General features: G+C 36.5%; 1 protein-coding gene across 1 annotated transcript in view; it reads left to right on the forward strand.

Moving 5' to 3' along the window:
- Positions 1 to 16131, forward strand: part of MROH8 (maestro heat like repeat family member 8) — a 59004-nt gene that overhangs the window by 4671 nt on the left and 38202 nt on the right. The window contains exons 2-4 of the mRNA XM_027867347.1: positions 1089 to 1210; positions 4305 to 4450; positions 6884 to 7006. Coding sequence (XP_027723148.1) covers positions 1108 to 1210; positions 4305 to 4450; positions 6884 to 7006 — 372 coding nt within the window. The 5' untranslated portion in view covers positions 1089 to 1107. The remainder of the gene's footprint in view (positions 1 to 1088; positions 1211 to 4304; positions 4451 to 6883; positions 7007 to 16131) is intronic.

The raw sequence follows: 16131 nt of genomic DNA on the forward strand, positions 1-16131 counted from the left end.
GATTAGGGAATGCTGTAGGAGTTGGAGCTCCCATTATGAGAAGACTAGACTAGAATAAAGTAAGCTTATTTAATCCCTCCGAAACTGTCTTCCTGTCTGATTGGATCAAAAGTAAACCTGTGCTAGAACACCTGTTGATGTTGGAGCCTTTCTGTGTTCTCTTGCCCAACAAACGGTGTTACCTGTGTGTTTACCTGTGAAACAATTTTCCTAACTCTGACTAATTGATCATTTCTCACCACTAGTATTGTACCCTGAATTACCTCTGTTTAGTAGAGGATTCCATTCCTTATTGAGACTAACACTAGACAGGAACTCTGTTAGAATTTAGCTCCTACCTCATTTGACTTCCTTTGCATTTGCCAAATAATTGTACAAGTTCTGAAAGTGAAGGAGAGAAGTTAAGGGAAAGATTATGCTTATTAAATCACTCCTATGTGTGACTTGGTTACAAAATTATTTTAGGAGCATCGCAGGAAGTTAAGAAACAATAAGAATCTGCTTCTGGGGTTTGTAAAAAAAGCTGATAATTAAAATCATAACTCTAGACTTAGCTTAAAAAGATTTGTAGAGATCAGGTTCATCCCTCTTATTTTTCAGATGAGGAAACTGAAGCCCAGAGAAATTGTGACTTGTCCAAAGTCACACAAGTAATGACAGTATTTGTATATCCCTTTAGGGTTTGCTAAGTATGCTCCAATTATTCTCATTTTATCCTCACAACAACTCTGTAAGTTAGGTGCTATTATTATCCCTATTTTATAGATGAAGAAACTGAGGCAGAAGTTAAGTGACTTGCCCAGGGTCAAAACAGCTAGTAAGCTCCCAAGGGCAAATTTGAACTCAGGTCCTCCAGTAGGCTCCAGGTCCAGTATTCTACTGTGTCACCTAAGATGTAAGCCCAGGTCTGCGACCTGTTTTGTTACATTCTATTGTCATTTTTCTCTGAGCTCGTATGAGCAGGAGTCATTATTTGGTCAGATGAATAACTCAGACTTGCAAAACATTGATTTTTCACAAAGAGCTCAACAATTCTACCCTCCCAAGGGAAAGAAATTGCTCTCTTTTAATACTATGTTAATTCCTAGGTTCAACACTCTTGACGAGATGGTGTCTCCCTATGGTTCTGACAGTGATTCTGGAAGTGTGGATTTACAGCTAAGCAACTTGGAAGGGATTAAGAAGGATCCAAATAACTTTGATCTCATAGGTAAAGGAGAAAAAAGAACCTCTCTAAGTCAAGCTGAGAAATCTGTCGAGTAACTGACTGGGTATAAGCACTATACTAACCACTTTAGAAGCTGCAAATCTGGTCCCCATCCTTTGGAAACTTGCAGCTAAATTAAGAAGACAAGAATGACCTTCAGAATTATAAAATTTAGAGCCAGAAGGGAATTTAGAGATCATTTAGGCTAATCTTTGCATTTACCAGATGAGGAAACCAAGACTCAGAAAAGTTAAGTGACTTGCTCAATGTCACATAGGTAGTAAGTGGCAGAAACAGGATTAGAACTCAGGCCTTTTGGCTCCAATCCAGTGCTCTTGTGGCCCTGTTTCTAAATATAAATAAAAGAAAGTAACAATATTATGCACTATATTTAATATCCTTGATGATCACTCTACAGACTAGAAAGAGGCTGAATCTAGCAAATGAAAGTTGATAGTGATAATGTAGTTTCCTGTGCTTAGATTTTAGAAAGTCAGTTGCAGAAACACAAGCTAGATAGGACGTGGCTTGGTAGCAGTTTGTCTGAAGAAGATTTTAATTAAATTCCAAAAACACTGATTCAATGACTTACTGCTTTCTAGATTTCTTTCACTAGGGATAAAGGTGAAATAAAACATAGTAGACTGTATACAGTCTAGTAGCTACAATCAACTGCAAACTCAAAATCATTCAGTAATGTGCTGTAGTGACAAAAAAAGTCTAATGCCATCGACAGGATTTGGATCCATTTCTGGTATCTTTGGTGTAGGGTCTTCCTGTACTGCTTCAGATTGTGACCCATCCATGGGTCATTTTTTTTGCATATGCTTCTTGTCTATGTCTTTGTTTTAACCTTCCATTGAGTAATCCCGTGCACAGGAGGCCTTCCTCCAGGTATTTTAATATTTTGTAGATATCACTGCAGGGCAAGGGCTTTTATACCCTTGCTCTCACTGTATGATCCACTTGCCTCCCTTGCTGGTGTTACATATCTTGGATATTATCTTTTGTTAACTTCATGTATGCATGTCATCATTGGTAATATGCATTAGCGTATTTACACCTGCCACATCTCCATTGCCCTGTGTTAGTGACCAGCAGTTTTAATTCTTGCAGAATTATGGTTTCCTCTAATTCTTGGCCTTAGCGCATCCCTGAGACAAATTGGTATTAAAAATGGGCTAGATGGTACATTAGGCTGCCTTATAGAAGTTTAGTGTCCAGAAAAAAAAGAGATCACATTTGTATACAGTATCACTAATAACAAACTAGTCAGACCTCATCTGGAAAATTTTGTTGAGTTCTAGGCACCAAGTTTTAGGAGTGGCATTATCATGCTGAAGCAAATCCCAAAGAGGGAGAGCTAGATGTTAAGGGGACTCAAAATCATGCCATATGAGAATTTGTTAAGGGAATTAGGAGTGTTTAGTCTATATTTTAAAAAAAAAAAGATTTACAGGGGACAGGATCACTATCGAGATACATGAAAGGCAGTTGAAGAATAAATATTAGTGACTGAAAAAAAAATAGGAAAGCAGGCTTCAATTCAACCTAAGGCAGAATTTCCTAAGAGCACCATAGTCCCCTCCCATATTTTTAGCCACCTTCTACATATCCTACTGTTATGTCAAACCCAACATGTTTGGAACTGAGCTCATTTTCTTACCATCAAAATCTCTGTTTCCACTCCTGGTACCACCCTTCTTCTAGTTACCCAAACTCAAAACTTTGGAGTCATCCTTTTATTTTCTTTTCCCCTCATATTCCACATCCAATTAATAGCCAATGCTTATTGATTCTACCTCCGCAATGTTTTTAATCTTTTCTCTCCTTTCTATTTCTCTTGTTACTCTTTAAGTTTAGACCTCTATAAGCTCTAGTAGCCTGCTTCCTACTATTTCTGCCTCTAGTTTCTTCCTTCTTCCACTCATCCTTCACACAACTACCCCTGTAATGTTAATTCATCACTCTGATTAAATCAGAAACTTTTAGTGGCCACTGAAGTACATGCTTCTGTGTCTGGTGTCCAGAGCTGTTTACAATTGGACTCCAGCCTATTTTTCCAGCCCTTTTCACTCTACTTCCCTTCCTATTCAATCCCTTACGTTCCAGCTAACTGTAGTCGTAGCCAGCTTAGTTTTCTGTTATCATTTTTCTCCTTATCATCTCTTTACTGTTACTTACTCTGTACTTCCTTCTTAGGATGGCTTCCTCTACCCCATCCCTCCCCCATATCTGTCAAAATCCTTTCCTTGCCTCAAAACTCCCCCAGGGACCATTTTATCCAGGAAGCCTCTTTTTGAATCTCCAAGTTAGAAGCGATCTCTTTCTTCAAATGTATTTTGTACTTTGGATTTCTCTTAGCACGTATTTTATTTGTCTTTGTATTAGAGTTATATGTATATGAGAGGCAGCTGGCATAGTAGAAGAAAACCAGCCTCAAATCCAGAAAGACCTGGGTTCAAGTCCTGCCTTTGACATATACTGGCCAGCCAGGGGACCCCGGGCAAGTTACTTAACTGCTCAGTCATCTAGTCTCCAAGACTCTAAATTTCAGAGAAGATACTGATCTGCATTGACAGAAGGAGATTCTTTACCTGAGAATTCCTTAAACTTATGAAAACACAGGTCCAGTCTCTATCTCTGTCTCTTCATATGGACCACTTCTTATTTTATCATCATGTAACATTCCCTTTGGTGATACCCCACATACTTTCAAAATGGGGATCAAGGTATTTTGTAGGTTCATGCTGCTAAAACAGAAGCGGCTGGGTCACATAGTAGATAGAGCCCTGGGCCTGGAGTCAGGAAGCCTGAGTTCAAACCCCCCCTCAGATACTTACTCGCTAGATGACCTAGGACAAGTCACTTAACCTCTATTTATCTTAGTTTCTACAACCCGAAGTGCTAATCTACTCTGTTTCATTGTAATTTTAGTCTGTCCACATATATGCATCTTAGTGGACTAGGACATGAGTGCCATTCGTCACAGAGGGAACTTAATACGTATTTGTTGCAAATATTCTTTTTACCATACGCTGCTATTTTACCATAGCATGGGAAGTTTTAACTTTCACCTTTCTTTTTTTTTTATTAGACTCAGACGTTTCTGATACCCCTGGAACTTCTCTGAAAGTTGTTACAGAAAACATCATACAGTCGGAGCTTGAGGGACCTCCAGGTGTGATTATAATAGAAAGGTTGATGAATTCCATTCAGAACTATCTTAATGGTGATCGGAAGGTATGAGCAGACTTCACATCATCTCTGATTGGTACTTCTACACTTTCATATGTCTTCTTTCGTTGATACTTGATTTTCTAGGACCTGGTCCATGCTCATAAGCACTTACTACCTTTAATTTAAATTCCCCCTTAATTATATTTGTTCTTCACTTTTTAGTCTGAAGGTAATTGGTGGAGAACACAAACAGAAGTGAAATAGTTCTGCTTTCCCTGTTTTTGTCCTCCGTAGCATTTTCTGCTGTTTTCATAGCATAAGCCTGCCCTCATTCTGGGTGTATCCCTTCTGATGCTTACTCTACAGGCTGACTGGAAGGGCTCCTTTAAGTTTACTGTTCTTTGTGTGTTCATCCTCATGCCTTTTGTATAAGGGCCTTGGGGAGACAGGAGTGTTTCCAAGAGCTCCTTGTGAGCCACATTTCCTTCTCTTGTTCTTCCTTCTATGTTTCTTCCTAATTGGGATCATTTATAATTGTATCATTAGAATTTGGTTTTAGAAACTCCTCCTCCTTCTTGAGCCATTTTCATTTTAAGAGTGTCTATTTATACCTGTCTTTTCTCTGAATTTTTAAAAATTTGCTTTCCTTACATCTAGGTACCACATCAAACTAGTCCTAATACTCCCCATTCTTGACTGTTATAAATTCTAACATATTAGAATTTATAACCTATATATATATATATAGGTTATCATTATTTCCAGTTTAAATCCTTCTTGCTGGGCAAATTGAATTGTGTCAGTAGTAGCATTTCCCCTCATTATATTCTCTATCTTCTGAGAAATCTGAAGGTTATATATTTATTTATTCTTTGGCTTGTAAAATCATAAATTTCAACACAAAAGTCTTAGGACAAAACAAAATACATATATAATAGTAATTAACATAACAATATTGGATCAAATGAAATAACAAATATTAAAACATTTAGAAAAGTTTCTTCATAGTTCTATTTGTAGATAAGGCAAGAGTTTGTGACCAAACAAAAGACAGAGAGGATCACGGGAGATAAAATTGATAATTTTGATTGCATGAAATTAAAAAGTTTTTGCATAAACAAAACCAGTGCAGCCAAAATTAAAAGGAAACTGGAGGTGGGAGGAGGAAGGGATTACGACAGATTTCTTTGATAAAGGCTTCGTTTCTCAAAATATAGGGAACTGAACCAAGGTTATAAAAATAAGAGCCATTCTCCAATTGATAAATGGTCAGAGGATATGAAGAGGCAATTTTCAGAAGAAATCAAAGCTATCAATAGTCATATAAAAATAGTCTAAATCATTATTGATTAGAGAAATGCAAATTAAAAGAACTTTGAGGTACCACCTCATACCTATCAGATTGGCTAACATTACAGAAAAGGAAAATGACAAATACTGGAAGGCATGTGGACAAATTGGGACACTAATGCATTATTGGTGGAGTTGTGAATTGATCCAACCATTCTGGAGAGCATTTTGGAGTTATGCTCCAAGGGATATAAAGCTTTGTATATCCTTTCACCCAGCAAAACCACTTCTAGGTCTATATCCCAAAGAGATCAAAGAAAAAACAAAAGGACCTCTATGTACAGAAGTATTTATTGAAGCTCTTTTTGTGGTAGCAAAGAATTGGAAATGGAGGGGATACCTATCAATTGGGGAATAGCTGAACAAGTTGTGGTATATGACTGTGATGAAATACTCTTGTGCTATAAGAAATGATGAGAAGGATGGGTTCAGAAAACCTTGGAAGACTTATTTGAACTGATGCAAAGTTAGGTGAGCAGAACCAGAACACTGCACACAGTTACAGAAATTTTGTAAAGATGATCAAATGTGAAAGACTTAAATTACTCTGATCAATGCAGTGATCCAAGACAATTCCAAAGGACTCAAGATGAAAAATGCTGTCCACCTCCAGGAAGCAAACTGATGAACTTCGAGTACAGATCAAAGCATACTTTTTATCACTTTATTCATTTTGCTTTTTATTTTTTAATTTTTGCAACTTGACTAATATGGAAATGTTTTGCATGACCTCATATGTTTGATGGGCATCATATTGCTTGACTTCTCAATGCATGGAAGTGGGGTGGATGGGGGAATTTCAACCTCAAAATTAAAAACAGAAGTTTAAAAAAAACAACAAAAAAAAGCATTATATGCATGTAAGGTATTAAGGACAGCCTGGTATAGTGGAAAGGATAGTGTGTTATGTTCCAGGTTTCTAGTCCTAATTTTGTGACCTCAAGCAAATCACTTACATATGTGCATTCTGGGCATTTGAGCCTCACAAAACAGAGGCTACACTTAAATTCTCTAGGCCTTGTTTTCCACATCTATAAAAAGCAGGTTAGACTAGTTTATCTCTGGGATCCCTTCCAAATCTAATATTCTATGCTTTAAAAAAAAAAAAAACCTTAAGTACAATTCTTTTTTTCTCCATGAATTCAGGGTGATCTCGAAAAGCTGACATTCTTGCGATCTTTGTCCACTCTCAGCCGAACTTTATCCTATGATGAAACCACTGAATCATTCATTCATGAACACATCTCACAAATCTTGGATGCTATAACTGTGAGTATTCCCGCCTTATTAAATTTTCATAAATTACCTAGGATTCATTTTTTCACCAGCAAAATTTTCAGTGGCTTGCCAGTGTGTACTGATGCTTTCATCCTTCCTCCCCCACCTGCAAATAGATTTTTAATGGCAAAATAACTGTATGTGGGCATCAGGATCTGCCTCAGGCAAAACTGAGAAGTAAGCCAGGTTTGTCTTTGACACTCTCTTTGCCTCCATTCCAACAGGAGACCAACTTCCTTTATTCTCATTTCTGGAATGGGAATGGGAATTCTTGTAAATTCTGTCAGTGTATTAGCTGATAACAAAAGTGTTACCTGTTACCTCTGCATAATATAGGCTACAAGCCTTTTGCAACAATCAAGGTCTGAGCTAGCCTTGTGTAGATAATGGGGTACTGTGATGTCCAGAGGTGTGAGAGAGCACTGATAGTACCTCCATGCCATGTGTGGGATATTCCTCTGGGATCTTGTAGAGGCTTTATGAGTGCAGAGATCAGATGGAGTAGAGGCTAACTGTACTGGCACTTCTCCTGGAGGATTTAGGTGAGCCAAATAACAAGAATAGGATTAGTTTATTTTTTATCAGGGTAGCATAGATGAGGTGGTCAAAAAGATTGTGAAAAGGAATGGAATATGTGCAGGAGCATGACTCAGCTTCAGTGTTGGAGCCTGTGTCTTTCTCCCCCTATTTCATCATAATGATGAATGAGGATCTTTGTGCCCATCTGGGGCTGAGGCTCATGCTGCTTCAGATTTTATACACAATGTGTACTAGAATTGGAGAATGTTTATGATAAAGCTAGACATCAGATGCATTCTTTAAAAAAAAATTTTTGTTGTTTTGAACTTAACAGATGTCAATTGACACAAGAATTTCTGCATACATGGAACAGAAAAAAGGATTACATATGAAACCTCAAATCTCTACTATGATATATCTATATGTGTTTTATTTATATATAAATATATTTATATATTTATATTTTATTTATATGCTTATATATTTATATATAAACAAAATATTTTTAACATATTTAAAAGCTATTTTGCTTATTTGCATCCTCCTCTAAAACTCCTTCTCTTCTGTGTTTTTTTAAATGTTTCGTCTCTCTCACTTCTTGCCCCAAAAAACCCGTCCCTTGAATTTAAAACACGTACACACACACATGCACACACACAAACATGTCATGTCAAATAAGTCCTGTGAAGCAAAGCAAATCCATATATTTGTATGTATGAAATATATATATACATATATATATATATCATGTTTAATATGATTATACATATATAGCCTATATTAGATTGCTTGCCATCTTGGGGAGGGGGGAAGGGAGGGAAGGAAGGAGAAAAAAAAAATTTGGAACTCAAAATCTTATAAAAGTGAATGTTGATCAAATCCAGCCTCAGACACTTGACACTTACTAGCTGTGTCACCCTGGGCAAATCACTTAACCCGATTGCCTCACTGAAAAGCCAAAAAAAAAAAAGTGAATGTTGAAAACTATCTTTACATGTAACTGGAAAAAATAAAAAAACTATTAAGTGGAAAAAAAGAAACTCACATCCATGTGTGTCACTCAGCTAGGAGATGGGTAGCAACATGCTTGATCATTCATTCATTGGGGTTGTGATTGGTCATTGCATTGATTAGAGTTCTTAATTAGTCTTTTTTTGGGGGGGGGCGGTGAGGTGATTGGGGTTAAGTGACTTGCCCAGAGTCACACAGCTAGTGAATGTTATGTGTCTGAGACTGGATTTGAACTCAGGTCCTCCTGACTCCAAGGCCGGTGCTCTATCCACTGCACCACCTAGCTGCCTCAATTCTTTCTAGGTTGTTTTTTTCTTTACAATATAGTCACTATATAAATTATTCACCTAGTTCCCCTCACTTCACGCTGCATAAGTTTATATAAGCCTTATCATGTTTCTCCTTTTTATTTTTTCTTATGGCACAATAATATTCCATCACATTCATATACAATAATTTGATGAACCATTCACTGATTGATGGGTACCCCCTTATTTTCTAGTTCTTTGTTACCACAAAAAGTACTGCTATAGATTTTTGTGCATGTAGGTTTTTTCATTTTGTCTTTGATTTGGGGGTGGGGTAAATGGTATAAGTCTATTAGTTTTATCACTGAGTCAAAGTGAATTCATAGTTCAGTTTCTTTTTGTGTAAAGTTCCAATTTTGCTTTCTAGAATGGCTGGACCATTTCATAGCTGATTAATAGTACATTACTCGTAACTTTCCTCCTATTTCCTCCAACTTTTCTCTCCAATAATTGTTATTTTCTTTTTCTTTTTTGGGTCACTTTTACCATTCTAATGGAATTGAGATAAAACCATTTATTGTTTTAATGTGTATTTCTCATATTAATAGTGATTTGTAACATTTTACATATGATTATTGTTGGTTTGAATTTCTTTTCTTGAAAAGTGCCTTTTCATATCATTTGACCATTTATCTACTATGTAATGGCTCTTAATCTTATATATTTGAATGAATTCCCTATATATCATAGATAGCAGATCTTTATCAAAGAAATCTGCTACAAAGATTTTTCCCAATTTTCCCAATTAACTACTTCCTTTTAATTTTGTCTGCATTGATTTAGTTTATGCAGAAGCTTTTCAATTTTATGCAATTAATATTATCTGTTTTATCTCCTATAATTCTTCTTACCCTATGTTTAGAAAGGAATTCTTCCCTCCTTTCCTTCCTTTCCTAGCCATAACTTCAAAGAAGCCTCTACCTTTAAAAGACATAGGTCAAATTCATTCTAGAGCTACGTATTTTGTTAAGTTTACTTTCAACTTCCCATCTTGAAGAAGGGGCATATAGCAGTAGTCATTGGGCATGTCATAGTAAGGTAATAAGAATCAGGACCAGGATAGTAACTGTTGAAATGGAAAGGAATAGGCAAGGTAAATCTGAAGAAAATAACAGAGGAAAACTTAGTAAGACTCAATAATTAAGGAAGATGGTGGAAAAAGTCAGAAAATTCCAGGCTCTCCAAATTTCCTCCACAAATAAGACAGAACGTTGCCTCAAAGTGAGTGTAGAGTGACAAAAATAAACAAAAGTTGGGATAAAGCAGTTGTCTTCCTAAGACAACTTAAGAGGTACTCAGAAAAGATGACCTCCAGAGGTGGAAATTTGTCCTCAGGAGCTTTCACCTTATAGAAAGTGAGGGAGTAGAAGAGCTGAGCACAGAAGACTGAAAGACCCTCTGCTATCTTGGGATACCAGGCACAGCCATGTGGACCAGATGTGGTCCTGGGCTGCTGCTGTGGGCAAGAAGGAGCTAGAAATAGAAAATAGAAAAATAGAAATAGAAAAAATCTGCTGATCCCCACCTGAAAGAGATCCCAGGAGGAAAACTTACAGGAATATCATAGCCAAGTTTCAAAGCTCCCAGGTTAAGGAGAAAATAATACAAGCAATAAGAAAAGGAAAAAAAAAACCACTTTAAATACTGTGGAGCTACAATCAGCATTAGATAAGACCTAGCAACTTCCCCCATAAAAGACCATAGGTTTTGGAACATTATATTTCAGAGAGCAAAAGAGCTGAGGTTATGACCAAAAATAACTTACCTGGTAAAGTTGTATATATTCCTGAATGACAAAAATATGGATATTTAGTGAACTGGAAGACTTTCAGGTATTTGTGACAGAAAGACCAGAACTCAATGGAAAATTCAACATATAAGATTCATGAGAAATATGAAATAAATATTAAAGACCAATTACAAGAGACCCAATAAGGTCAAACTGTTTACTTCTTATACATAAAATGTTTTTTAATATTCTTAAGACTGTCATTATTACTTGAGTAGTTTGGAGAAAGGTTGGGACCACGCTGAGTATGATGGGGTGATTCTGAAAAACAAAATTGGGTAGAAAAAGGTAAAAAGGAGTAATTATCTCATACAAGTGAGGCATGAGAGGAAGAATGGATGCAGGGGAAGCAGGTGGGAGTGGAAGGCTGGCAGTGTTGGAACCTCACTGTCATCGAATTGGGGCACAGGAACAATGTGAGCGTTAGGAGGGGTATAAAAGGAGGGTCAGGGGAGGGGACGAGGTAGAGGGTGTAGATCAAGATTTAGGGCAGTGTGGAGAGATGATGGAGAAAGGGCTCTTTCAGAGGGCGCGAGTTAGGGCTGGGGTGGTTAGGAATAAGCTAGATGGGTGAGGAGGGATAGGGCTGAGAAGGACAATAGTGAGGAAAGGTAGGATGGAGGGAAATACACACATAGTAATTATGACTTTGAATGTGAATAGGATGAACTCACCCATAAAACTGGAATGGATTAAAAATCAGAATCCAACAATAAGCTTTTTACAGGAAACACATTTTAAAACGAGAGACACACACAGAGTTAAAATAAATGACTGGAGTAGAATTTATTGTGCTTCAGCTGATGTAAAAAAAAAAAAGCAAGGAGTAGCAATTTATGATCTCAGACAAAGTTAAAGCTAAAATAGATTTAATTGAAAGAGGTAAACAGAGACACCACGTTATTATAAAAGCTACCATAGGGGCAGCTAGGTGGTGCAGTGGATAGAGCACTGGCCCTGAAGTCAGGAGGACCTGAGTTCAAAACTGGCCTCAGATGAAACATTTGACACTTACTAGCTGTGTGACCCTGGGCAAGTCACTTAACCCCAATTGCCTAAAAATTTTTAAAAAAAGGTACCATAGACAATGAAGCAGTATCAAGACTAAACCTATATACACCAAATACTATAGCATCTAAATTTTTTTAAAAAAAGGTTAAATAAATTACAGGTGGAAATAGACAGTAGTACTTTAATAGTTGGTGACTTTAATTTTCTCCTCTCAGAACTAGATTAATCTAACCAGAAATAAATAAGAAAGAAGTCAAAAAAGCAAATAGAAGTTTAGATAAGCTAGATATGATAGATAACTGGAGAGAACTGAATGGGAATAGAAAGGAATATACCTTTTCTCAGCAGTACTTGATACCTTTGCAAAGATTGACCAGATAGGGGCAGCTAGGTGGCAAAGAGAATAAAGCTCCAACCTTGGAGTCAGGGGGACCTGAATTCAAATCTACCCTCAAACACTTGACACTTACTAGTTGTGTGACCCTGGGCAAGTCACTTCACCCCGATTGCCTTACCAAAAAAAACCAAAAGATTGACCATATATTGAGGCATAAATATTTTATAGTGAAAAGCAGAAATATTAGATGCATCCTTTTCAGATCACAATGCAATAAAAATTGTACTTAATAAAGGACCATGGAAACATAGAATAAGAACTAATTGGAGTCTAAACAACCTATTGTAAAAGAATGAGGAGTGGGTTAAAGAACAAATCATGGAAACAGTTTCATTAAAGAGAATGACAATAATGAGACAACATATCAAAAGCTATGGGATATAGCAAAAGCAGTAATCAGAGGAAAATGTATATCTCTAAATGCTTATTCAATAAAATAGAAAAAGAGCAGGCCAATGAATTGGATGTGCAATTTAAAAAAATGGAAAAAGAACAAGCTAGAAATCCCCAACTAAACTCTAAATTAGAAATCCTAAAAATTAAAGATGAGATTAATAAAATTGAGTGCAGGAAAACCATTGAATTAATAAATAAAACTAGGAGTTGGTTTTATTTTGTCCAGTTATATGCTAATAAATTTAATAATTTAAGTGAAATAGGAGAATATTTACAAAAATGTAAACTGCATAGATTAGCAGAAGAGGAAATAGAATTAATAAATAGACCTATTTTAGAAAAAGAAATTGAGCAGGCCATAAATGAGATTCCTAAGAAAAAAGCACCAGGACTAGATGGATTTACAAGTGGATTCTATCAAACATTTAAAGACCAACTAATTCCAATATTAAATAAATTATTTGAAATAATAGGCAAAGAAGGGGTTATGCCAAGCAACTTTTATGAAACAAATATTATATTGATACCTAAATCAGGAAGAGTAAAAACAGAGAAAGAAATTTATAGACCAGTTTCATTCATGAATATGAATACAAAAATCCTAAATAAAATTCTAGCTAGCAGATCATAACAATATGTTACAAAGATTGTACATTGTGACCAAGTGGGCTTTATACTAGGAATGCAGGGATGGTTTAACATAAGGAAAACTACTAATATAATTGATTATATCAATAATAAAAGCAACAAAAATCATATGATTATATCAATAGAGGCAGAAAAAGCTTTTGATAAAGTACAATACTTATTTCTATTACCAACACTTGAAAGTATAGGTATAAATGGATTTTTCCTTAAACTGATAAGAAGCCTTTACCTAAAACATCAGCAAGTATAATTTGTAATGGGGATAAGCTAGAAACTTTCCCAGTAAGATCCGGTGTGAAACAAGGATGCCCACTGTCACCAATATTATTCAATATTATTTTGGAAATTCTAGAAGTAGTAATAAGAGAAAAAAAAGAAATAGAAGGAATCACAATAGGCAATAAGGTAATAAGACTATCTCTTTTTGCAGACAATATGATGATATACTTGGAAAATCCTAAAGACCCAACTAAAAAGTTAGTTGAAACAATAATTTTAGCAAAGTAGCAAGATACAAAGTAAACCCACATAAATCATCAACATTCCTATATATCAGCAACAAAACCCTGCAAGAAGAGACAGTAAAAGATACCCCATTTAAAATAACTCTAAACAGTATAAAATACCTGGGATTACATCTGCCAAAAGAAACACAGGAATTATATGAACAAAATTACACTTAAAATTTTTTCTATACAAATAAAATCAATTTAAATAATTGGAGAAATATTAATTGTTCATGGGTGGGCAGGGCTAATATAGTAAAAATGACAATTTTATATAAACTAATTTATATGTTCATGCCATCCCAATTAAATTACCAAAAAATTATTTTACTAAGGTAGAAAAAATAATAACAATTTATTTGGAAGAACAAAATGTCAAGAATATCAAAGGAACTAATGAAAAAAATGTAAAGAAAGGAAGTTTAGCAGTACCAGATCTGAAACTATATTATAAGGCAGTAATTATTAAAATTATCTGGTACTAGCTTAGAAATAGAAAGGTAGATGAGTGGTACAGAGTAAACAAACAGTTACATGACTGTAATAACCTTGTGTTTGACAAATGTAAAGACCTAAGTTTTGGGGACAAGAAGTCATTATTTGGTTAAAAAAAAATGTCGGGAAAGCTAGACAGCAATTTGACAGATATTGGGCATAGACCAATATCTTACACCATTTACCAAATTAAGATCAAAATGGATACATGACTTAGATATAAAGGGAAATATTACAAGAAAATTTGAATAATATGAAACATATTCTTTTTAGACTTATGGACAGGCAAATAATTTATGAATAAACAAAAAATATAGAACATTAGGATGTATAAAATGAATAATTTCAATTATGTTAAATTAAAGAGGTTTTGTACAAATAAAGCCAATGTAGCCATGATCAGAAGGAAAGCCAAAAATTGGGGGGGGAATTTATAGACAGTTTTTCAGATAATGGTCTCATGTCTCAAATGAAGAATTCAGTCAAGAATACGAGTTATTCCCTAATTGATAAATGGTCAAAGGATATGAACAGGCAGTTTTCTGATGAAAAAAATCAAAACAATTTAGAGTCACATAAAATGTTCTAAATCATTATTAAAGAAATGCAAATTAAAACAACCTTGAGATATCATTTTACATTTACCAGATTGGCTAAAATGCTTGAAAGGGAAAGTGACAAAAATTGGGACACTTATTCACTGTTGGTGGAACTGTGAACTACTCCAACCATTTTGGAGAGCAATTTGGGACTATGCCCAAAGAGTTATATTTTCTATACCCTTTGACCCAGCAATACCACCATTAGATCTGTTTCCCAAGATGATTAGGTGTGAGGGATTGTCTGATGTTGGCTACTGCCAAGTGGGGGTTGTGGCAACTTGGGGCGGGAACTGGGTATTAGGAAGTAACCGGAGCTCACGCTCCCGGGGCAGGGGCTGTGCTAGGCGGAGTTGTGGTGAACTGGGATGGGAACTGGATACGGAGAAGTAACCAGAGCTCACGCTCCTGAGGCAGTGGGCAGTGCTATGTGGAGCTGTGATAAGCTGGGGAAGGAACAGGATACAAGGAAGTAGCCGGAGCACGTGCTCCTGAGGCAGGGGGCTGTGCCACGTGGGAGTGGGACGGCAGAGAACGAGTTCCTTTGTCTAGTCCTCTTCCCTAGGTGCAACGTTAACCCCAGACGTCTCCTTCCTGACTTCCTGGGTCATGTACTTTCCCTTTGTGTAGCACTGACCCCAGACGCCTCCTCCTGGTATCTGGGCCTGACTTCCTGGGTCACGTACTTTCCCCTTGTCTGTGCACTAAACCCAGACGTCTCCTTCCTGTATCCGGTCCTAGCCTCCTGCGTCACTTCCTCTCCCTTGGTGCGCTAAACCCAGACATCCCCTTCCGGTATCTGATCCTATAATCAATGACTAGTAGGCGGGCTGAGGAGGAGGGGCTAAATAGGTACTTAAGGAACAGTAGGGATCGGAGCTCGCTCTCTCTCTCTCTTTTGCTCCTGCTCTCTTGCTCTGGCCTTCCTGCTTGGCCTTGCTGTGATGGCCTCTGAATAAAGCTCAAGTGTTGGCACCTCCTGATCGTCTCGCCTCTGTGTGTTTATCCGGGTGGGCACCGAACACTGGTAAGTAGTATGACCTTGGCAGCCTGCTCCTTATAGGAGGAGAGTGCACGGCGTGGCCGGCACAATTAGGGAAAAAGGAAAAGAACCTATATCCTCTAAAATATTTATAGCATCTCTCTTTGTATGGAAATTGCAGGGATACCCATCAATTATTTACTCTGTACCACTCATCTACCATTCTATTTCTAAAGAACTGGAAATTGCAGGGATACCCGTCAATTGGGGAATGGCTAAACAAGTTGCAGTATATAATCATGATGGAATACTACTGTGCTAAAAGAAATGCTGAGCTTGATGATTTTAGAAAAACATGGAAAACCTGTACAATATAATGAAGAGCAAAATGAGCAGAACAAAGAGAACAGTAACAGCAATATTGTTTAAAAACAACTTTGAGCAACCAAATAATT

This window comes from Vombatus ursinus, unplaced genomic scaffold, assembly GCF_900497805.2.
Source record: "Vombatus ursinus unplaced genomic scaffold, bare-nosed wombat genome assembly UNPS02014785.1, whole genome shotgun sequence".
Classification (NCBI taxonomy): domain Eukaryota; kingdom Metazoa; phylum Chordata; class Mammalia; order Diprotodontia; family Vombatidae; genus Vombatus; species Vombatus ursinus.